Below are 24,167 nucleotides of genomic sequence, written 5' to 3'. Positions count from 1 at the left end.
ACGTTTAGTTGCTACTAAAATGGGATTAAACTTAATGTATGTCTCTCCAGGGGGCCAAATCTCCATGGATAAATGGATAGGAAATGAACTATCTTATAACGCCCTATTGCAAAGTATACCTCATGAGAGTAAATATTTCAAAACAAGCTGAATCTTCAACTGGTAGGTACTGACCAAATTACATATTGTAATCCTTGGGTCTTTGAGACATGATACCAGTACCACTATCTCAGCACTCCAGCAATTCTAATCCTTAGGCCTACAGACCCAGACTCATAGCCACAGGATCAAATCCTCCAAATGCAGATTAAATTGCATCCCTGACTTCCTTGGATTTCCACCTTGTAGACAGCATATCAGAGGACTTCTCAACTTCCATAACATACATGAGCCAATTTCTATTATATTCTATTAAATCTCTCTCTCTCTCTCTCTCTCTCTCTCTCTCTCTCTCTCTCTCTCTCTCTCTCTCTTTCTGTCTTCCTCCCTCCCTCCTTTCCTCCCTCCCTTCCTTCCCCTCCTTCCCTCTCCACCCCTTGCCCCACCTTGCACACACATCCCTTTGGTTCAGTTTCTGAGACTAAGAGGTTATGCATAGGTGTGAATGGAAAGCATTAGGGAATTGTCTGTGTCTTCTGCTCGGTTATTCTGTGGCACTAACACTGTTGTAAATGTCAAATTAGAGATAACTACTACAACTGATTATTATTACCAAATATGATCAGCATGGGTTGAGCATTCTCCAAGTCTTTTCATTTTTGAAGCACCATAAACTCAAAACATATTAAAATATTCAATGCTTGAAGATATCCAGTGCCTCATTGCTTCATTGATTAATATACAAAACAGAAATTGGGTATGCCATGTTTATACTTGTGTTTCCAAGCGAATACCTTTTCTATTCATGTTCATCAATATTTTTTAAGATATTCCTAAATAGATGATCCTAAATAGAGGACAAAACTCTTAAGGGAAAGGCAGAATAGGGGCAGGCCCAGGATGTTTCTGTCATCTTGAATATCTCAAAATGTGTTGCTATGGTGCTCATCATGGATCAGACCTTCACTTCCTGGTGTTACCCAAGTGGACCACAGAGGCTCTGAAAGAAGTTTTCCCTGCTCCACCTCCCCCAACAATGCAGTATGTTCAGACTTGCTGGGAAACCTGATAGTCACAATCGCTACATCTTTTACCTGGAACTTGTCATTCAGCTAAAACGGCCACAAAAATATGTACTTCCTGTGAGGCATCAAACAACGACCAAAGTTTTCTCCTAACCACTACAAACGGCTCTTCATGGGGGTTTCTATGTCGTAGGTCAGAGCATTAGAAAGCGGGGGGGGGGGGAATCTCCAAGGGAGCCCCCAACCCTGTGATTAGTAACAAGGGGCCCAAACAAGTTAGAACTCCAACTCTTCTGAATTACAGATGTAAAAACCAGACTGCACCAACTATGCATTCTTGTGGAAACTAAAAACCTCGTCTTTGCATTCCACTGTGTAGAAAAATTTTGACATCTACCATGCAACATGTTCAGTCAGAGAAAGTAAAGGGAACTGGAGTAGAGAAACTACTGTTAAAACCATTTCAGACTCTAACGAAATTTTAAATGTGTCTAAGACATTGATTGTCTGGAACATGTTGAAAGAATGAAACTGCAACAGCGGATGCAGCATCTGGTAACAAAGAGGTACTTTTAAGTTGTTACACTGAAAAAATGCATACAGTCAAATATTTTAAGTTGACATCTATCCTTGCAATAACGAGTTTTTCAAGTATTTTATAACATACCACTTCCACATACCTGAATATTTGTATTGTTTCATTTCAATATATCATTAATTTCAAAATATGATCCCTGGTCTGTTCATTCTCACTTATCTCTTCTAGATAGAAACAAAGGCAAAAGACTGGCACATTGAATCAGCAACTGGTTTCCAATGACAAAGAAATGACAATAGGATTTTAACTGCGTTTGCATTTACGTGATCCGTGCAAGATAACAAAATGAAAATTTGAAAGTTAAGAGTGATACCCTGCCTGCAATTCCATCCCGTGGAGAATCAAATACAAATCTGTCAAGCAAGAACGTTCTGAGTGAAGACTGAGGACTGTAGCTCTGCCAATGTGGAGCAGGCTACAGCCATAGCAAGAGGATACTCATAAATGCCATTTCTAATATAGAAAACTTGACTAACATAAAAATTTCCTACCAGGAATCTTCTATGACTCAAGAATTCGGGACAACAGTTGCCCAGAATATACCCTAAGCAGTCTTTAAAGATGAAGAAACTACACTACTTTTTCCTGTGGCTTGTTCCTCTTTATTCCCTCTGACCTCCTAATTCCTCAACTTATCCCTTTACCAAATGTGGACATCAGTGGAATTATGAAGAGCCAGTTAATAAGTAGCTTTCATATAATAACCCAGTTTTTTTAGAACACGCCAGTAAGCCACTTTTCTCTCTGTTGTAATTCTTGGTCTCTCAAGCTTTTGCCAATTAAACGTTAAGGTTTTCACTATTATTGTCTAAGCAACTCCCAGGTTTTCAGCCTTTCAACATAAATAAAATTATTCAAATATCTGTGGCTAGGTAGTATACTATGGTATAGAACTTACTGCTCAAGACAAGGGCCCCAAGACAGAAATATTCTAAAATACCCTGTAATTCAAAAGTTATCTATTGTGGACAAATTAGAGGATTTGTGTCTGGGTCTATCGCTAGTACCCGAAAATAAAAATGCATCTTCTTAAAGCCCGAATTTATTTGGCCTACATTTGTACTATATTCAGCATTGAGGCTATCTGATACTCTTGATATCTGTCTTAGGTAGGGCTGCTATTGCTGTAATGAAACACCATGACCAAAAGCAACTTGGGAAGGAAAGGGTTAAGTTCAGCTTACACTTCCAGGTAACAGTCCATCACTGGGGAAAATCAGCAGAAAATCAAATCGAGCAGGAAATCAAACAGAGCAGACTCCTGGAAGCAAGTGCTGATGCAGAGGCAATGGAGGAGTGCTGCTTACTGGCTTGCTCCTCCTAGCCTGATCAGCCTGCTATTTTACAGAATCCAGGAACACCAGCCCAGGGAGGGCATCACCCACAATGGGCTGGGCCCTTTCTCGTCAATCACCAATTAAGAAAATGTCTTACAGTCTTGCCTGCAGCCTGATCTTAGGGAGGAGTTTTCCTAATTGACGTTTCCTTTTCTCAGATGACTTTTGCTTATGTCAAGTTGACGTAAAACTAACCAGTGCATCTTAGCTGGTGATTCTCAAACTTTTCATGAAATCCTGTCACTGTTGTAGGATTGTGTGTTGGTAAACCAATTAAGACAAAGGGACCGTAAACCAAACACATTGAATGCACCTACCCCCCAGCTCACTTTAGATTAGCCTAACAGTGCCCTGTAAAGGACTGGTTGTCTTGCTGATGATGATAGAGTTGGGTAGAAATGGTAGTGGTGTTTTTCTACTGCTAGTCAAAGAAAACAGCAAATTCTAAAAAATTTGTGGCTACAGCTCAGTGGTAAATTCTTGCCTAACATGTCCCTGGTTTCCATCTCCAGTGTTTATTTTTTTTTAAAAAAAAAAAAAAGAATTTGTAATTTTAAAAGTATGGCTTCCACTAAATGTATCACTTCTGCACATACTGCAAAGCCAGAGAACCCTGCTGAACATCATAACCTGGTCCTCTGCAGTATCTTGATTTTCCTCCAAACTCCACTTTGTCTCCTGAACTTACCTAACTTAGAGTCTCAGACTTCACGCAAGGCAGTTTCTCAATGAAATTACCCTGACACTAACAACATTCAAAACTCAAGTTCAAAATTCCTATTGCTTTAAGGCTTTTCCCGCGCTCTCTTCCAAGGAGCTCATTTTCAAGTCATAATCATGACGAAACAATAACGAAAGCAATCAGCCAAAAGTAGACAAACGCCACAAGAAACATGGCTATTTTTAAGCAATAATACTAAGTTCCAAATAAAGACAGAAAATTAAAGCATAGTGTAAACCTGAGGCTCTGGTATTGGCCAAAACAAACATGCTTTATCTAGAGAATATGATTTCTCTGACTGGCTTCCAAACTGCAGCGTTTTCATGGTTTGCTTGAAGTGGGCTACTTTGTCTATACACATCCAACTAACTTCTGAAGACTCTAGAGCAATGGTTCTCAGTCTGTGGATCCTGACCTCTTGGGGGCCAAATGACCTTTTTACAGTGGTCATTTAAGACCACCAGAAAACATGGATAATTTACATTATGATTCTTAACAGTAGCAAAATTACAGTTATGAAGTAGAAACAAAAACAATTTTATGGTGGGTGGTCACCACAGTATAAGGAACTTTATTAAGGGGTCACAGCATTAGGAAGGTTGAGAACCACTGACTTAGATCTTTTTGAGATCAAAATTAGCTATTATAACCTAAACACTATATTTGATAAATTCAGGAATGAGTGACTGGAGTAGTCTAAATCATTTTCAAGCAAGTATCTGCTAAATTTGACTCTACCCATGTGTCAACAATAAGTTCCTTTAGTTAAATAAGGACAAACAAATAAGTTTAATATCCAGCTAAATGAGTTCCATGATGCATGTGGTTCACCTTTAGTTAAAATAGATAACTTACAACTATAATGAAAATATCTAATATGTACCCGGTGATTTCTGGACCATGTACTGTTTCTCAGTATTAACCTGCTTAACCATGACCACAGTCCTAAGAGGTGGGTACTAGATGCAACCCTGCTTTATAGATGAGGATGTGAGGAGTATACACCATCACTCAAAACTGCGGACCCAGCTCTAGAACTGACCCTACCCTCAAAGCCCAGTGTTCTGGAGGAAGTTGAGCGGTAAGTCACAGTCTAGGTAAGAACTTCCAACAGCAATTCCAGTTTTCCAACTCACCCCTACCAAGAAACTGCTTGACTCAACTCTTACACATTAGAGCTGATAACAGAGAGGCTTCCTTGTGTCTGCCACCCTGCATTGCTATTCTCGTCCCTTTCCAGGGAAGCACTCTCCTCTCTTAGGGCCTCCACCTTTTTTTGACACCGTCTCAACACTTGGTATCTTTACACCATAAATTTTTCCTTGGTAACCCTTTCTTAGGAAAAAGCCTAACCTTGCTGGCTCTCAGTTTCCTATTACCTGGGTACAAACCTGTTATGACTCACTACCCAAACTGGAAGATGCTATGTCAGTTCTTCCATCTTGCATGTACGTGCTGCTGGGTTCTGACCCACTGAAACTGTCCTTCCTCCATGCTTCAGCTCTCTCTTCATCATCCTTAGCTAGAAATGTGCTTCCTGAACGTGTTGTGCCCATCCAAGATGATGGCTTCCCTGAGGCAGTTCCTGAGGTCATTCTGATGAGGACTGTCCTCTACCCTGCGAGTGAGTCACACTGGTCACATTTTTCTTCAATGAAAAGCTGAGCCTTTGATGTCCGGACTTCCCACAATGGCTGTAACGTATTGTCGTCTGTCCCTTTGAGACCTAATCTCTTGCCCTCCTTTATTTCTCTGCACTGGAGCCATCCTCCTCCTTCCAGTTACTTAGCCTGCCAGACAGTCTGGACTTCTAGACTACATTGGTCAGTTTACTGTTATTATAACCATGGTAGCTAGGTATGTTATAAAGAACACAGGTTTACATAGCTTAGCTAGTTTCAGAGGCTTAAAGTCCAAGTAAGAATGCTCCAATTAAGGCCATGACAGATGGTACAGAAACAATTGAAGCACCCAGAGATTACGTCAGGAACAGGGAGCCAGAAAGTGCTGAGGCACCAGTTGTGTTCATTTTACAATTCCTCAACTCCCAAGGATGGCCAGTATCGATCCTTTGCAAGAGTAACACCCATAATGACATCCCTCCCCCTCATATGTTAAGAGGTCCAATCTCCCACCTATCAACAGTGCCATACACTCCCAGCCCTGAACTCCTAAGAGGATACAATGAGACCACAGGAAGAGTCTTCCTACCTCGGATCTCTTCTGCCCCTAGCCTCTGAGATTCCTTTCCCAGCCACATTTTCTCGAGTATTATTTACTACCATGTTCACCACGCACATACACACTCCTTCATTTTTCTTCCCTGGCTTATGCAGCGTTTGCTGTTCTCACCAACAGAAGCATCTCTCCCTGTTTTAACTTGCATTTACTGGTTTACTGCACAGAATATTAGCTCTGTAAGGACAAAGATGCTTGCTTGTTTGCTCATGTTTGAGATCAGTAGCCAGAGTGGCTTCGCATTACTGGGTGCTCAGTGGTTATTTGTGAATAGATGGAAAACAGATGACAAACAAACACAGCAGTAGAATGTTAATTACAGAAGGTGACAGCATTTATAAAGAATGAGCAAACTAATAAATGAATGGTTTATTTCTTTAACCCTAGGCACATATTTTCTTTACTAGGCGCATGGTACTCAAAACGATAATATATAAATCCTGAATGGTACTCAGTGATATACTGAAGTGCTTAGTGGTCAAGCATGGTGCTGTCTGCCATCTGTTTATAAAGGTACCAAAGGGATCAGCTGGTGGATGAGTGCAGAGATGAAGTGTGTGGCAGACATATGCAGCAGGGCAATGTAAACCGCAGGCCACGATGGCAGTTGTGTGTCTGCTCACTGTAGAACCGTTTGAAGGTTTTATATTTGAAAAACTATAGAATAAAATCTGGAGAGAGAGAGGAATTAGAACACTTCAGAGAGGCCTTCTTTCCTGGCTGTATGTACCAGAAACTTCAGTTGTGCAGTTGTCAGAATGGTTGGGGGAGTTGTTGCTGTATTGTTGTTGCTTTATAGCTCATCTATTGTGTGTGTGTGTGTGTGTGTGTGTGTGTGTGTGTGTGTGGTCTCCAACACATGCCACAAGCACTTTCGTGTGCAGGTGAAAGGACAACTTGGGGAGGTTCTTCATCTCCCTCCACCAAGAGGTTCTTGGGTCAAACCCAGGTTGTTGGGCATGGCAGCAGGTGCCTTGACCCACTGAGGCAGCTCTCCAGCCCTTCGTCTTTATTTAAGATAGGATCTATGGAGGCCACACTGGCCTGAGAATCATTATCTTCCTGCCTCAGCCTCCCTAGCGCTCACAATTCAGGCATGTGTCACCACGCCCATCTCTCTTACGTTGCTTTATGGAATTTTCTTCCTGATATGTATCACTAGCTAGTGCTGAGTGATTATTCATTTCCTCATCGTTGCCTCTTTACCAACCTTACGAGAATATGAGGACACAGCGGCCATGCCATTTGCCTGTGCTCATCATGAAGCAAGCTCCATGGGACACGCGAGCACCTCACCTACTACTCGTCACGGTACACAGGGCTATCTACTTTCCAAACAGATTCTTGCATTCCTGAAAATGAACTTCTGTGCCTCTCTGATACATAGCAAGTTTAGGGCATACATAAGAACTCATATTCTCCTCATAGTAAAGCTTGTCATTGCACTGACAAAGTCAGAACTTTGAAATTACATAGCATGCAAACGAAAGAGCTTTTCTCTTGCTGTTTTTATTTTAGATATTTGTGAAACAAGAGAATGTGCAAATTTCTTTGGGAACACAATCAAAATAAACTAAGCAAGAGAGCAGCTTGGAAATAACTCATTCTAAGCCTTCATTTTAAGGGTGGAAGTGAGGCTCAGAGAAAGCAAAGGATAAATCAAACATGTGGAAGGAGAACAGTGACCAGACAAACAAGATTCCAGGCTCCAAATCCCCAAATGGCCAGAGCTGTCCTGGGAGTCAGTCCATGTCCAAGTGGAGGTCCTTGTTGAGTCTCCAGCTGTCTCCTGGCCATAGACACCACTCTGTGTTGAGTCAGATTAACTTTCAGATGCCAGAAGTTTGAGGGAAGTTGGACTAGTAATGTCTTGGCTTGTAATTTTTGTACTTTTTTTTTTTTTTACCAAGGCTAAGTGTTCTTCTTATACCATATTGTCACAACCATTTTCAGAGTTTATTGAAGTCTGCACTCTCCCAGAATTCCCTGGTGGCTCATTCTGTCTTATACATCTGTGTGAGCACTACAGACAGAAAACCACCCACCTAGGGCAGATCCTATCTTAGGAAATGAAGAGGAAGGCAAGGCTCCCATAGGGCACTCCCACATAGTCCAAGGAAGAGCCCCAGACTCTTCTTTCAACCAGCAGTTCCTCTTCTCCCAAGGACCACCCCAGCTCATCAACTCAAAGGATTGACTTCAAATACAAACCACAAGGGACTCTAGAGAGAGAAGTCATAAAAAAAAGAAAAAGCTCTTTGGCTAACTATGTCCCAGACACACTACGCAAAGCAATTACATAATCTACTTTGAATTCAGGAATGTAGGAAGCCTCTTCAGAGCTTGGGGGTTATACAACTTAGCCGTAGGACATGAGGAAAGGGGTGGACCATATTCTTTTTCTCTATAGTGTCTTCTTTCATAATCAGGTTTTGGTTTAGGTATTGAAAATAAAAGACCTGTTTTGGAAAGGCTACCCCATGGTTACAACACTCTCGACAGACCTGTATTGAAAGCCCAGGCAGGACCACGATGTTCTGACCACCTCTGTGCCCTTTGGCCTACTACTCACAGTGAGTATCTGGCAAGCCTTTAACTTGTCCCATCTTGTTTCCTTCCTTCAAGACTACGCTTTTGCAATTGCTTCTGTCTAGAATGCTTGACACTATTTCTCTGCCTTCTGAAAAACTACTCTCTTCTCAAGTCATATCAGCAACAAAAACAAAACACAGTCATACATAGTGTTTAATATGTACCAGCCACTGCTGTATGGTATGTATGCATGTATATAGCATGTTTACTATTTATATGTTTTAACTATCACTGCATACTTAATGTAGAATGAACAATATAATTACTTTTAAACTATCTAAATGATGCATAGTTTATATTTTATGCAATAAATTATAACAAGTTATCATTAAATTTATATGATATTCTTTGTTTTAATATATATAGTTATCATAATAAATCCCTTATAAGATATTATCTCTATTTTTACAGATGGATGAGTCACAAAGGAACTACTAAATTTCCACGATGAGAAAGATAATAAGGAATTCAAAGGCCAAATGGACTACCTTCAGATGTCAAGGTGTTAACCACTATGTTCACTATTCAAACTGTTCAAACCACCTGGGGCCTCCTCTCACACAACAAACTTCCTTTGTGCACCCTCTCATTAAACTCTCTGCGTATCTCACTGATATTTATCTCGGTGCGTGGTGACTTATTATTACACACACACACATGCACACACACACACACACACACACACACACACACACACCTCCTTCCACTTCCCATTACAACTCCATTCTCACCTCTAGCTCAGATGAAGAAAGCTGAGAGAATAACTTCCTGTATATTGTTCCTGATATATTTTGTACAAACCCAATGGCTGGTACACTGTAGATTTTTGATAAATGTTTATACAATGAATAAGTAACTGAAATGAAGTGAAAAGGTGTCCTCAGAGAAGTAAGGCATCAACGGAAGAAAGGTTTGTGTAAGTAGAGGAACCTGATGCCATTCTAAGGATGAGTGAAAATGGCGTTTCCTTGGACATGATAAAATGGTTTAACTGGCTCACTAGTCAGTTGCATGTCTCACCATAAATTCTCTAATCCATTTCTTATACATTTATCATATATTAAGGTGCATTGAGTTTGTTCTGCACAAATTATTTCCCCACTGCTTTTATTATTCATAAATGAATACCAAATTGTGACAACCCTGAACGTATAAACATAATAAGACTAACCTAACACCACTCTTTCTGACCTTTCTCTGATGTGACCCTAATTATCTGAGTCAGAATTCTTTTCTTAGACATATTTAATTTATAGCAATATATTCAATATTGCCTTGTGTGTTTATAATAGTAATAGTAAATACATATTCCAACAAAGTAACACACAATGTTGAAATAGTCTGCATCTGGCAACATCTTATGATCCCAAACGCTTTGCCTTGATGCATCCTCTAGTGGAGACCAAAGCTGTAGTTTAACTTCACTCTTATTACTTGGAACAACAAAATATTAATGTCTCATAGTATTTATCACCTCAATCAAGGTTTGCTTATTGAATGATAAGAGGCTAGCATGAGGGTCCCTGGATATAGCTCAATGGTAGGGTGTTTGCTTAGCCTGTGAAAAGCCCTGGAGCCATGCCCCAGCACCACAGAGAATGACAAGAGAGCGCAAGGTTAAGGCAGGTAGGAAAAGAGCAAACAAAATAAAAGGTAAAGCATTCTCTAAGGAAATATGTTTCCAAGATTAGGCCCAGCTTCCAAAATGAATTGATACGGACAGAACATTGAATGGGGAGCAACTCTGCTGCTACTCACTTGGTTGAAAACAAAAGGGACTTCTTTCTTCTCTCCCGCCTTCATAGAAGACACAGGAAATGTAGCTGTACCCAGGGTTTCATCCATGATGTAATTGGCATCCATCAATGTGATCTACAAAGCAAAGAGAGTGTAAGCACTTTCCAGAAATCTTATCTAAAATGTCTATCTTGACGGACTAGCCTGATGGCCCGGCAGTTAAGAGCTCTAGATGTTCTTCCCAAAGGGAAGCTCAATTCCCAGTACCCACATGGTGGCTCACAATGATCTGTAACTTCAGTTCTAGGAACCTTAACGCCTTTGTCTCACTTCCACAGGGCATTGGATGCACATAGTATACAGACAAACATGCAGGAAATACATGCTCCAGATAAAATTTAAAAACAAAATACTATAAAAACTGTTTATCATGCTTAAAAGTAACGTTCCCGGCTAGGCAAGGTTACAGAAAATCTTTAACGCCAGCACTTAAAGAGCAGGGCAGGCCAATAACTGGATTTTGAGACCAACTTGGTCTACACAGCAGATTCTACGTCAGTCAAACACGAAAGCAAGAGCCTGTCTCAAAACATTGAATTTAAAAAAATATAAAGTATTTAATATTTCACAGTCCCTTAAGGTCCTCATGGTTTGTTTCTGTTGTTGTTTGTAACCACAGTCCCTTAAGGCTACACACATCAGTTCATTCTCGACACACATCCCTAAAGATCTCAATATTTAACACACAATACTTTCATTTTTTTCCTTCTCAATACGGGATTTCTACTTGAAGCAACAAATTTCACATATTTCTAATGAACCACTATTTACAACAATGGAAGGTTATTCTCCCTAGGATTTGAAATATGAAAAAGAAATTACTATAAAAAACAAATGCAACTGTTTTAAAGAAAAAGATCCATGGATACATATCTTAAAAGCAATGGATAATAATTATATCCTGCTTTTTAAAATCTCATCTTTAGAACAGAAAAAACATCCTCTCCGAAGTGCACAAGCATCCGGGAAATCCACGTGGACACTCACATAGCTTCACACATACCATCGCTGTCCAGTAAGCATGGCACCCAGCTCACAGACAACCACAACAAATTGAGTGGAAAGAAGGCAGCAGAGAAGAGACAAGGTGTCTCTCTCCATAGGAATGCGCACTGTGCACAGCCCCCAGATGATTCACTTACCTCCAAAACATTTTCCTGATTAGGATCCAAAATGAACTCAAAGCTCTCATTCCACACAGGGTTTATGTCATTATTGAAGTGTCTTGTTCTCTTCCGGCTGTCGGGGGTTGTAGAGATGAAGAGTTCCACATAAGGATCTGGAGTGTCAACTACAGGCAGTAAAAGGAAGAGAAGGAGAGAAACATGTAATTAATTCATGGTCGTGCTTTTTGTTAATATAAGTTGCTAGTTTATTCCCAGTATGTCTGCATTACTATAAACCAAAATGTGACCAGACACAACAGAACATCACAGCTTAGACACTTTTCCATAGTCTGTCCCTTCATTCCATTACAGACCAGTGAAAAGGGATCATTTATGAAGCTATCTACTCGGAAACTCCTTCATCTAGAGGGATGGATCCTGCCTGATCCAGTTACCCGACAATGACAGGAACCTCACTTACTAATTATATAGCATGACCCTCAACACGGGACCATGATGGTGACAAGATCACAGACTCAAGAACCTGATATTTGTCTCCATTAGGGGAATCATCTTGTTTTGCTTACCAAAGTAACAACAGCCAGGGGTAGAGGAGATGTGCTGCTGACCGGCTGCCTGGGGCTGCTCAAAGAGGCAGCAATTCTACTCACAGTCCGTCTGTATTTATTATGGCAGTATTTGCACAAATTACAGTGAGATGTCTTCAAAAATGAAAGCCTTTTCTACGTCACATAAAAATCCACTTGGGTCAAGCTTATGTGTGTTCCTTTAGATACAGAAACAGCTGTGTGCAAAGGAGCTATTTTATGTTATTCTCACCACATTTATACTTTAAATAAGTGACTCAAACAGTATAAATAATGATTGTTCCCTCTTCTGTGAGTCCACTGACTCCTTTGATAATCTGACAACACTGTTGATGCTTTTATTGTACGTATGAAATGATACATCTGTCTTATCCTATGAGACCATAAATACCTTAAGGGCAAGGATCATATCGCTCCTTTATGTTTTCAGAATCTGGCAATAAAAAAATCTGCCATAATAAAATATAAGCTCTGTCGCTTTTCTTTAATATATCCTTTCCTACATGGTCATTGTAATTGGTGACCACAAATACCAATAACTAGGTGATAGTTCATGGTAGTTGTTTTCAGTACATGTTTATTTCATTTAAACCCCACATTACAATACAGTGACTACTATATTTTAGTGCATATTATGAAATAAACAGGAACTGAGAGGTGTCATGCAATCTATCCTCTGTCCTACAGCTAAGCGTCAGTGGAAGAGCTTGAACTTGGGTCACTAATTACATCAGCCATGGTCTTAATGACATCTTGTCCTTAGGAAATAAGGGAGAGATCATAAAACACAGATTTCCACACAAGGAAGAGCTGGACAATGAGAGACAAGAAAATAAGAATATACAAATATCTTTCCAGCCAATATTAAACAATGGGCATCACTCAGGGCAACTGGCGCAAGTACTCAAAAGACTGGGATCAAGAAAGACCCTATCAGAGAAAAAGGAAATACAAGCTGAGCTATGCTGACTGATCCCTACTACATACAACAGCCCAAGTATGAAGAAGGAATAAGGACCGTGCCCTGCAGCAGCATTTCACAAACTTCACCTATGACCCTGAACTGTACTCACAAACTAAGTATTGTTGACATTGTCTACCACGCATCTAATAATGCATTGATCTGCACCAAGACCCTCATGAATAGCTGTGTCATGCTCACTGACAGCACATCTTACCCCACAGCTCATGTGACATTGGGTAAGAACAGATGATACCAAGGTAAGGGTGCAACATAAAGGTCCAGGACTTCTATAAAAATTCAACCAAGTCCCCAAGAATGGTAATGGGCAGGTGGAGTGTATTCTACGGCTCATCGTCTTTAATGCACTCTAGCTGACATGGACACAGGACAGCTTCTAATGACACATTTAAAATTCCACTTTGGAGAAAAGGCGTTTCTCCCCTTTTGTAAGGCAGCACTTGCGTTTCCTAGACCAAGAAAGAGAAGCTGAGAAACGGTAAGGCAGCCACAAAGTCTAGTGAGAGAAAAGCAAAGGGGTGGCTCCGCCCTCACAACTTGCTCCTTTTCCTCTACACAGTTCTCCAGATGCTAGGATGCCAAGCCAGGAGCAAGTCAATGAATTGAGAAGAGTCACAGCATCCAAAGATCATAAAAGAGAAACAGGCTTTCCTCTATGGCACATCAGTAAATACAGGACTTCAAAGAGAACAGTCATATGACACAGAAAACTATATGTAAAAAGGAACAAAGCTATTTATTGTCCCATTGGGTCAGTCCTTTTCCACAGGGTCATTTGACAGGGAGGGGAGGGCATGTTTTCAAATATATTTTCCAGAAAAAAAACTCACACCCTAGAATATCAAAGTTATACGGGAAGGGGAGGCATATGGATGGTAAACATACATTCATTCATTCATTCATTCATTTATTCATTCATTCAGTACATTTGAAGCTCCCACTGTATGCCAAGAATTGCCTGTCAAAAAGCACGTTCTCTTTGACAAAGCGCCAAGCCCTAAACTGTAGATTTGAATTATGAAAGTGAGTCAAAAACAAATAGCCTAATTTTAACACCAAAGTAAATGGGAGACAAGCAGATACACCACACTGGTGACTCCCAACTCACTCACTCAGGTGGTTATGCAAAAACCAGGTCAAACCGTAGGTGGGGAAATTACTATAAAGCTTAATATTTAAATCTTTTCTCGAAGATGGTTTTATTTTATTTTATGTTCATGAACATTCTGCCTGCACGTAAAAATGTCCACGGCATATGTCCTGGTGTCCATGAAGGTCAGAAGAGGGCATCAGATCCCTGAGAACTAGAGTGAAGGATAGTTATAAGTTACGATGTAGGTGTTAGCAATTGAACCCAGGTTCTCTACAAGAGCAACAAGTGCCCTTAACCATTGGGTCTTCATCTGAGTCTTAGAAGAAGAAGGGAAAATCACAAAACAGACACGGAAATGACAGGAAGCAGAAGGCAAAGTTGCTTGGAAGAAACTGGATAAAACCGGAAGTGGCAAATGGAAGTGGAAAGTGTCAGTTAACCACGTGACCATTTTCTGTGAGTTTAAACTCTCGGTGCTTGCCTTGCCTTAAATCATTTTAACTCAGACAAAACAAAATGGAAAATGATGTTAAAAGATACTAGTACCACCTTTATAGGTCAAAATATCAAAACACATTTTGAAAACTTAGAATCCAGTTCAATAGTAGGCCTCTGTCTTGCCAGTATTCATTTTATTTTTAAAGAAAGTCAGAGTGAACAGCTTAGAGCGTTTGTCGAGAGTGGCATGCTCTCTAGTTTCTCCTTTGCTTCTCCAGCAAATGACTTCAAAGTTGAAATGTCAAAGGCTGACGGACAGATGAGAGCAGCCGTCAGCTGGAAAACTACTAGCAGCTCTACTCTCTGGTTTTGTAGTCTGCTTCTCTGCTAACCGTGTAAGCCAAGAGACACTGCATCCCTGGGAGAGCCTCCAGGATCAAAGAAACTTTTAAAGGGTGAGTTTTAACATTCAAGTCCAAGTCATCTAACCCACAGTAATGACTGGGATAGTGACACACTTAAAATCTGGGAAGAAGAAGGTCAATTCACTTTAACAGCAAAAACCTAGCTCAATGCTTTAGAGAATTTCCTATAATTTTTTTTAATTAAAAGGCCAAAAAAGAACCCCCTGTGCCACACATCTATTTTATGACTTTGCAAATTAATACCAGCAGGGCCATTCATTGATGTTGAACCACTAATCAGTAACCAGTGCTTACCTAAATTGTTTCCAGGGAAACAAGCAATGAAGCAAAGATACGTGTGGGCAGAAGCTCTCCTGCATCTCTCCTTTTATCTACATCTTGACAAACAAAACTGATGGGGGTGTAGCATAAAGACCATTTCTATTATTATAAAAATGGCATGAAGCTACATGCAACTAGAAATAGTTTCAGAATTCCATGGCTCTGAAACTTACTCATAAACTCCCGTGGTTTAAGGAGCGCCTGCCTGAAGTCATGCAGCCCCATCTGTCACTCAGTTTATCCAGGTCATGGACAACGTGATTCACGACGGGAGCTCCTGAACTCCTGCTTCTGTCTTAAAAGCATCTACTGCTTTTTCCACTTCCACTTTACCCCAGAACAATTTAAACCCCTTGATTGACATAAAGTTGTTGAGTAATTTGCTGATTTGGGGAATGAGGGATTAAAAAAAAAAAAAACCAAAGATCTCAAAAAGAAGGGTCCCTCGAAAATGCAAAGTCAATTGTACCGTAAGTGGTAGTGGGGTTAAAACTGTGTTTCTTATGTTTCAGAACATTGAATTACCTTCCCAGAATCATCTGTAGTGGCTGATAAAATTGTAAATTGGAACATGGAATGTCTGAGGCCTTCTCTAAATGTGTAAAGCCTTGGGTTCACCCCAGAACCACACAGGAACAAAGGAAGAAATAGAAAGAGGAAGGAAGGGAGGGAGGAAAAAAAGGAGAGGGGGAAAGAGGAAAAAGAAAAGAAAAGGGAAATGCAGGCCCTTTTATCTCCTATCAGAATCTTCAGATTGGCTGAGAAATCTTCATTTTTAATAATATAATCAGATTCTTATACATACCACACATTTCACAGCCAAGGATGTAAGATATAAGATTAGAATAAACTAAACAATAGCAGTATAATAACACTCATATAAACATCTAGCATAAGGAAGGCAACAAACACCTTGGCCTTCCATACATGAGTTACTCTGTCCTACACTGCATTAAGCTTAATCCAGTTAAACCATTACTGCTTCTTTCCAACCATCAAATAAATTTGCAAGCGGCCACATGAAAAGGATCTCCAAGAATAAAGTAAAGTAGATATGCTGGTTGACAATTTGTTTGAGGTCATGAACTGATGTTTATTAATATTATATCAATCAATTGTAATTTATTTAATTATATTTTATATTAATTATAATAAAAATAATATTATATTAATATCAGGTCATGAACTGATATTAAATATTTTTCAACTATCACTAAACCAGAAATATCAAATATTTGGTAAAAATTTATTTAAAGACATGCCTATGAATGTTCCCAAATGTAGCCATTTCTTTGAAAGTTTTCAATGGCTTTCAGACATGGGAATCCCCAGCAGCTTTAGGAACTGTTGGGTTCTTGTATTCTAAGATATTTGAGGGCACCATAGCCTCTAAGACAGTATTGTCAGCAACACCACTTAGCCATGGCTTTCAAAAATTAAAAAATAAGCAGTTTTTTTTTCATTTCTTATTCTCAAATTTTTATCTGGAGAAACAAAAGATAGCAGATTTTAAATGGCAAGATTGCTTATTTTCATAATCTGGACTTCCACTCATGACACTACCACTGAAATTAAAATATAGCCTGCCACCCTATTCCTTTAAAAATCTCCCCTCTCCTTCCTCAGCAGTCACTTCCACAGTGCCTTCTAGCACCATGGAGTATTTTTGCCTAATTTCATCTTTATTTAAACAAAGAGAAGCACACAGTATATAAACTGGGTCTCATTCTTTCAGGCTACCATTAAATTTGGAAGGTTTGTTTATACTGACCTATATAGAATAATTTCCAAAGAAGCTCTCAACAGTTATTTACAGTCTTAAAAATTATTTAAATTGGGGCTGGAAGAATGTGAAGGTTCAGCAGTTAAAAACACATACTACTCTTGCAGAGGACCCAAGATCAGTTCTCAGTTCCAAGCACCCACGTCAGGCAGGACAGAGAACAACAGCTTGGGACTCCAGCTCCAAGTGCTCTGAAGCATTCTTCAGGCTCCACGGGCGCCTGTGGAGGTGGATTTTTCTGTCCTGCCGGTTCCCAAATCACAAAATGAAGACTCATTAATTATGAAAGCTTGGCCAATAGCTTAGGCTTGTTTTTAACTAGCTCATATGACTTAAATTAACCCATTTCTATTAATTTACTTTTTGCTTTATGGCTTTATTACCTTTACTCTGTACTGCCCATGCTGCTTTCCTGCTTCCCCCATCTTTGGCTGGCAACTTCTGCATCTCCCAGCGTCCTTTCTGCCCCTAAAATCCTGCCTTGCTATGGGCTGTGAAGTTTTTTTATTAAATCAAACAGAGTGTCAAATCTTCACAGTGTATAAAAAGATTATTCCACTCACATGTTCACACACACACAATTAGTTAAGATTAAATATTTAAAATAATTTTAACACATCATGTGGCCTCCTCATTCTCTATAGAATTCTCTAAAATAATTCATCTCAGATCTTACACATAATGATTGGGGTTTCAGTAGCAGCCAAAGTGCGTTTCTTCCCCCTAAGGCTGCAAGGGTGGTACAGACCGGAGAGGGGTAATGTTTTTGATTACAGGTTCACCTGTACCTTCCTGCCGAGTAAGACATTTTAAAAAGATTCCCTTCCAATCATGCTGAGTCAACTCTGGTTTTCTTTAAAACCTGTCCATTAAGGACTCTGGATTTTACAAATCCTCGCTGTGTCTCTCAATCACATCTTTGGTCTGTTTCCATTATGGGACCTTAACTATGTTCTTAAGGTCTTGGAAATCCTCCACAAATGCACAAAAGAAACCCGTATCCTTTCTATCCTTCTTTGTCTAAACACAACACAAAATAGAAACTGGATGTAAAACTTGTCATTGTTTCTGAATTTTTCCTTTGACTTTGTGGCATTATCATTTACAGCTACTGGAGTTAGACAGGAGACTCCTTTTCTTTGCCTCGGAGTTTTTTACATTCAGTCTTAGTTTTAGTTTTCACACTTTAGAAATGCACCTTCCATCTAGCTTTTCAGTAATAATTCCCCTCACATCACTATCCCTGTTAACCAATCACCACTTTGCCTCGGACATAACGAAATCCTGCAGTGGCTAATGTAGAAGGCTCTCTCCACAACACCAGCAGACTTGTATTTCTTAAGCACAGTTTTTAACCTTTGCTTCCTTCACAGCCAGGCCTAAACATGGTGGGGAAAAAAGAACAAACCAGAAAGGTCCCTTGTCAACCCCAGATTCTTTCAGGGTCAGTGGCTCCTCCCACACCACATACTGCAACACTATTTTTATACATTAACAGTAAAGTCAACTCTGAGAACCCCTACATTTCAAACTATCTATCCATGCATATCGAGGGCAGCAATCTTTGTTCTAACACAGCAGGATGGCATATCAATCTGTGAACATCACTGTTTCTGTTTCATGTTGGAAGTTACAAGTTATTAAAGCCACTGCTGTTGTTCTAATGTTCAAGATAAGAGTCCAAAGATGGTACAGGTGGAAACATTGGGAATGGGATGTTCTCTTCACACCTTATTTAGTTGGTTCTTTCCTAGACAAGGAATTGCCTGTTCTGTTTTCCTATTCAATGAAACAGACAACTAAAATCCATGTTCCCCAGAGGCTTGCATACATCCCTCTGTGTGATGACTTAAATAGGAAGGGCCCCTATACGTGTTTGAATACTTGGCCCATAGGAAGTGTCATTATTAGGAGGTGTAGCCTTGTTGGAGTAGGTGTAGCCTTATTGGAGTATGTGTGGCCTTGCTAGAGGAATTATGTCACTGTGGACATGGGCTTTGAGGGCCTACGCTCAAGCTGTGCCCCAGTACGGCACACAGTCTCCTTTGCTGCCTGCAGATCAACATAAAGAACTCTCAGTTCCTTCTCCAGCACCGTATCTGCCTGCATGCTGCTGTGCTTCCTGCCATGTTGATAATGGGCTGAACCTCTGAACTTTAAGCCAGCCCCAATAAAATGCTTTCCTTTATAAAAGTTGTTGGGGTAGTGATATCTCTTCACAGTAACAGAAACCCTAACTAAGAGAATCTGCATACAAGAAAGACAGTAACATTTCAAGTTGCTGATTAGACATAACTACTCCCACTACAGATAGATAGACTCACAGACGTTTACTGAGTCAAACAAGATCATTCAGAAACAGGCTTTAATTCAGCTGGAGAGATAGCTCAGTGGTTACCAATACTCATTACACACGCATGAGGATGGACTCTGAATCCCAGAACAGACCTCAAAGTCTGGTGTGTTCCCTTGCACTCTGCAACCCAGTACTAAGTAGAACAGAGACCAAGTATGGATGATGGAGGAGGGTACTTAGAGCTTACAGGATGCCAGCCTGAGCTAAAATTACAAGTTGCAAGTTTAGAGAAAGACATTGCCTCAAAAAAACAAGGGACACTGGTAGAGAACAATCCCCTGCATCTTCCTCTGGGCTCTACAAGTGTGTGTGCACAAGTACACATTATACCACACATTTAATGACACTTATATGCATGCATGCCACACACATGCACAGAACACTATAATAGACTTTAACTCAGTCTCTCTCCAGAGCAAATAAACCAATCTTATGCAATGTCTGCCTGTTCTCCACTGTAAACTTCATCATGACAGGGATCATCGCCTTCTTATCTTCCACTGAATGACGGAATGGTGAACCCAACAACAGTAAAGTACAAAATCCAAAACATCAGAAGGATATAATAAAGGGCTATCTAACAATGAGAGACACTGTGGAAGGGAGGGGTGCTACAGGATCACGATGCTCCCCTCTCTTTTAACTCCTCAGAAATATTCCTCAACTCTCCTAATGTTTTTTTTTTTGTATTTCAAAATAAATTAGTGCCAGCACTTCTTTCAATCATATTTGTATTCAATCTGTATTTCCAAAATCAGAATGAAAGCAAATCCCAAGCTCTCCTGTAGAATCTCTTACCAGAACAGGAACCCAGCAGGGAATGTGTTTCTAGGTAACAGACCACACGCCCCCACTCCCTCCAAAAAGGTTCAGAACTGGAATCCTTATGTCTAGAAATACTGAAAGGCAACACCAAAGAAGTGGGGGATGTGCAGATGCTGGGGAAAAAGTCAACTGTAGCTCTCAAGCAGAACTAAATTTTTGGTGTTTCAATACAGCCATTTTACTTAGGTCTCTGTGACAGCATTTTGTAAGGAAGCAAAAATATCTTTGCACTAACTCTTGGGTCTGCAGTGACAGCTCAGTTGGCCAACTGCTTTCTGCTCAAACTTGAGGACCTGGCATCCATACAAAAAACTGGCTATGATAGCACAGGCTTGTAGTGAGAGCACTGGGAAGATCGAGAAGGGTGGATCCCTGGAGCTCACTGGCCAGCCAGCCTTGCCTACTCAGGAAATCCCAAGTTCTAATTCACATTCCATTTCAACAATTAGGAGGACAGCTCCTGACAGACAACACCTGAGACTGACTTCTGATCTTTACACGCACATGCCCACATACACACATATACAGAACAACACTCAATAAGTTCTTATCGAGGGTTAGAAAGTGTATTAATTTACTTATATTGTTTTAACTATACAGATTTGGATATCTAAGAATTTTACTCTCCTTTAGGCAGCAATGATGCCTTTTCATTAAAACAGAAGTTTTCAGCTTTGGCATACTGCTGCCTGAGTTGGTTAATTCTGTGTTTTGGACTACTGGTCCTTGCCTCTACCTGCTAGATAGATGCTAGGAGGAATTACCTAAAACAGAAACCTCAATTTTAAAGAAAGTGTTTCCAAACATGATATGATGAGCCTTGAGAGGGGAAACTCACTCATTAATTTAGAAACAATGCATTGGAATAAGACAATCCTTTCTACCTGATATTTACCTACTTGCAAAAAAAAATCACAAAATAAGCTAATTTTCCTACATGAAATCATTTAGACATATTAGGTCAATTTCATTTTTAAAACTTTTTCTGAATCCTTTTCCTTAAATACAATTTTCATACATCCATTCTATAGCCAAGTGTCCCGTGACATTATCCTCCTGTCTCGAGCTGCAGTCAAGCTGCCCAGCCTTCCCTGGAGCTTACCCCAAGACATTCTACAAGGCTTCACAGATAGGCAGAAAACACTCAAAGGCAAACCTGTCAAACGAACCCAGGGTACAGTAGACAGTCCCCAAACACAGCAGCGGTTAGATTATATCCTGAGAGAATATCATCTTAAAGAAATTATTAAGTTCTAAAATTAAAATAAAAAGAAGACAGGAGGTTTTTCTCAGTTGGTAGTATTTGCCTGATATGCACAAAGGCTTGAGTTTGATCCCCACTTAAACTTCAAAATATTCTACATTGTATTGGCTCAGTCTTAGCTATTTGAGACCACATCTCAAGAAAAACAAACAAGCAAAACACAGCAATAACAAAAACCAAACAGCAACAACAAAACCCACACCATACTTCATAGAACCAGAGAAAGGAATAAAGGAAGTGTAAAATCCTGAGGACTTCGGGCCCCTTCAGTATTAACAAAGACCTATGCTAAGCCCATTAGGCCATCATTTCATTCAATCTTCATAAGGAACCCGGGAGGAAGGTGGAATGATTGCCTCGCTTTCTCATTGATATCAATGAGAATGGCTAAGTAGCTTGTCCAAATTCACGTAGTTGACAAACAGCGGAGGGGACACTTGAACTTGAGCAATACACAAGAATCCTGGCTCCAGTCTCCCTGCACAGCTTTCCCTTCAGTGTAAAACCCAATTCAGTGTGCTTACCTGCCACAGATAGGGTGTTTTTCTTATTTTCTTCAAGGCATAGGCAAGCACTGATTACAGGAAGATACTTGGCATTTACTGCTGAGGACAATGATGAAAGAAAGCCACTGGAATAAGCCTGGGTTTCGTAGCCAGCCTGGTCTACAAAGTGAGCTCCAGTACAGCAACAGCTGTTACACAGAGAAGCCTTGTCTCGGAGAGAGACGGAGAGAGAGACACACACATACACACACAGAAAGAGATGTTGGGACAAAATTATCTCAGGGCCTGTACCTCGAGGCCTGTAGGAGAGAGAAAAGCCTGGCTCGGGTTTGAAGGAGAGTCTCAAAGCTACCAAGTGAGAATGAGACAGCAAAATCTAGGTAGATGCCCGTCGAGCCAGAGGGAGGGCTTTGCTGTCTCTCATCAGCTGAAGCTACCCTTATATCACAGCATGTCGCTTAACCTATATAAGCTGACGTTCACAGTAATTAACTGAGTTCCTGCTTTGACTTGACTCCCTATCACATTGCTTGTCCTGCATTGTGGGGCTGTGGAAATGGCAGATAGTGTATTCACCTTTCCCTGGGGAATAAGGCTAAGAAAGCCTAGGAGAGAGAGAGGAGAGAGGGGGGGGAGAGAGAGAGAGAGAGAGAGAGAGAGAGAGAGAGAGAGAGAGAGAGAGAGAGAGAGAGAAGTGTTTTTTCCTTTGGAAATTTAAGAAACATTTAAACTCATTTTAATTTAATTCCTTTATATTTTAATCACAACCTTTTAGGTAGAGAGGCAGAGTAAGCATTTCCAGCAAAAGGAATGCACTTAGCACCCACAAAGAAGACTGAGTACAACTCAACTAAGAACGATCTGGGAAAAAATGCTCTGTTCCCACTTGATAGAACATTAACATTTCAAAGTATAGATTAAAAACAAAAGCAGGGACATAAAGAGGAAGATGTTCCTTTTGTTACAAGGATGATTAGCAAGTGAATAATTAGATGGCTGCGGGAACTTGCAAAGCAGCCATGTGCCCTGTGTCCTGCTGAGGCTGGTAATAAACTTTTCTCTTTGCTACCACCTATATACACTTATACTATTGCAAATATACCTCTATTGAATAAATGGGGTGAAATTCCATAAACTCTGTGAAATTCCACTCAGCCAATGTTGTTGAAATGCACAATGGCATTATTAACTGAGTTCATAAGACCTAAATTCACACAAACAAAAAAACTCTTAAACTTTGAGCATAGAGGAAAGCATCTAAAGGCACTCATAAAGGCATCTGACAACTTACATAGGGTGTGGCACTCTAAATGGATGAGGCAAACATTCCACTTTTGCACTCGGTACTTCTCGAACATTCCCTTCATGGTCACATAGAGTGAAGACATGTGAGATAGACATGTAATGAGCCATTTGACTCATCTTGAAGTTATCTTCTATGAAATGACCACTGGGAAAGAATTTCATTAGATTTAGAGCCCTTTAACTTTTGGGTGGACTCACAAACATTCCAAAGACATTAGTAAACTCTATTAAAACTCATATTCAGCCGTAACCTAAAGGCTGACCCTGGAGACACAAATTACCAAATACACACTTTAGACTCACAAATGAGAAACATCAATGCCAGTTGCAAAGAATAAGATCTGAAACTCCATAATTAATGTACAAAATTGTTAATAAATATTTCTGTATGATGTGTCTCAGAAAAATTCCAATAAGTTGTGGACAAAAATAACAGAGACATTATAATCTGCAGGGGGAGGGGGGAAGGAACATTTTTCCAAGTCCCTCCTCACTGAGGCAGTAAAGGGAGCATTATTCAGAAAGAACAGCTCATCAATTTGATTTATTTTCCCAGGAGTCCTTAATATCTTACTTTTGGGCCAGACTTGGGGTTATGCACTAATTTTTAAAAAACAGTAAGTGAGCCAGAGGCCCGATAAGAAGGAGATAATGTGAAGAAGCCTGTCATGTCGGCAACATGTCTGGGGGAGAATCTTCTTGAAGAAAATGCCATTCTATTTCTTTCTCTCGAGTTGAGGAAGAAGGA

General features: G+C 40.1%; 1 protein-coding gene across 3 annotated transcripts in view; it reads right to left on the bottom strand.

Moving 5' to 3' along the window:
• Pla2g4a (phospholipase A2 group IVA) overlaps positions 1-24,167 on the bottom strand; it is a 143,980-nt gene that overhangs the window by 59,529 nt on the left and 60,284 nt on the right. For all 3 annotated transcript variants that reach the window (XM_048431007.3, XM_048431008.3, XM_085688139.2), the window contains 2 exons: positions 11,550-11,698; positions 10,369-10,482 (listed from right to left, as the gene is read on the bottom strand). In XM_048431007.3, coding sequence (XP_048286964.3) covers positions 10,369-10,482; positions 11,550-11,698 — 263 coding nt within the window. The remainder of the gene's footprint in view (positions 1-10,368; positions 10,483-11,549; positions 11,699-24,167) is intronic.

The sequence above is a fragment of the Myodes glareolus genome, chromosome 5 (genome assembly GCF_982192425.1).
Source record: "Myodes glareolus chromosome 5, mMyoGla1.1, whole genome shotgun sequence".
Taxonomy (NCBI): domain Eukaryota; kingdom Metazoa; phylum Chordata; class Mammalia; order Rodentia; family Cricetidae; genus Myodes; species Myodes glareolus.
Note: the sequence above shows the minus strand (reverse complement) of the source record. Positions and strands in the feature narration are given on the sequence as shown.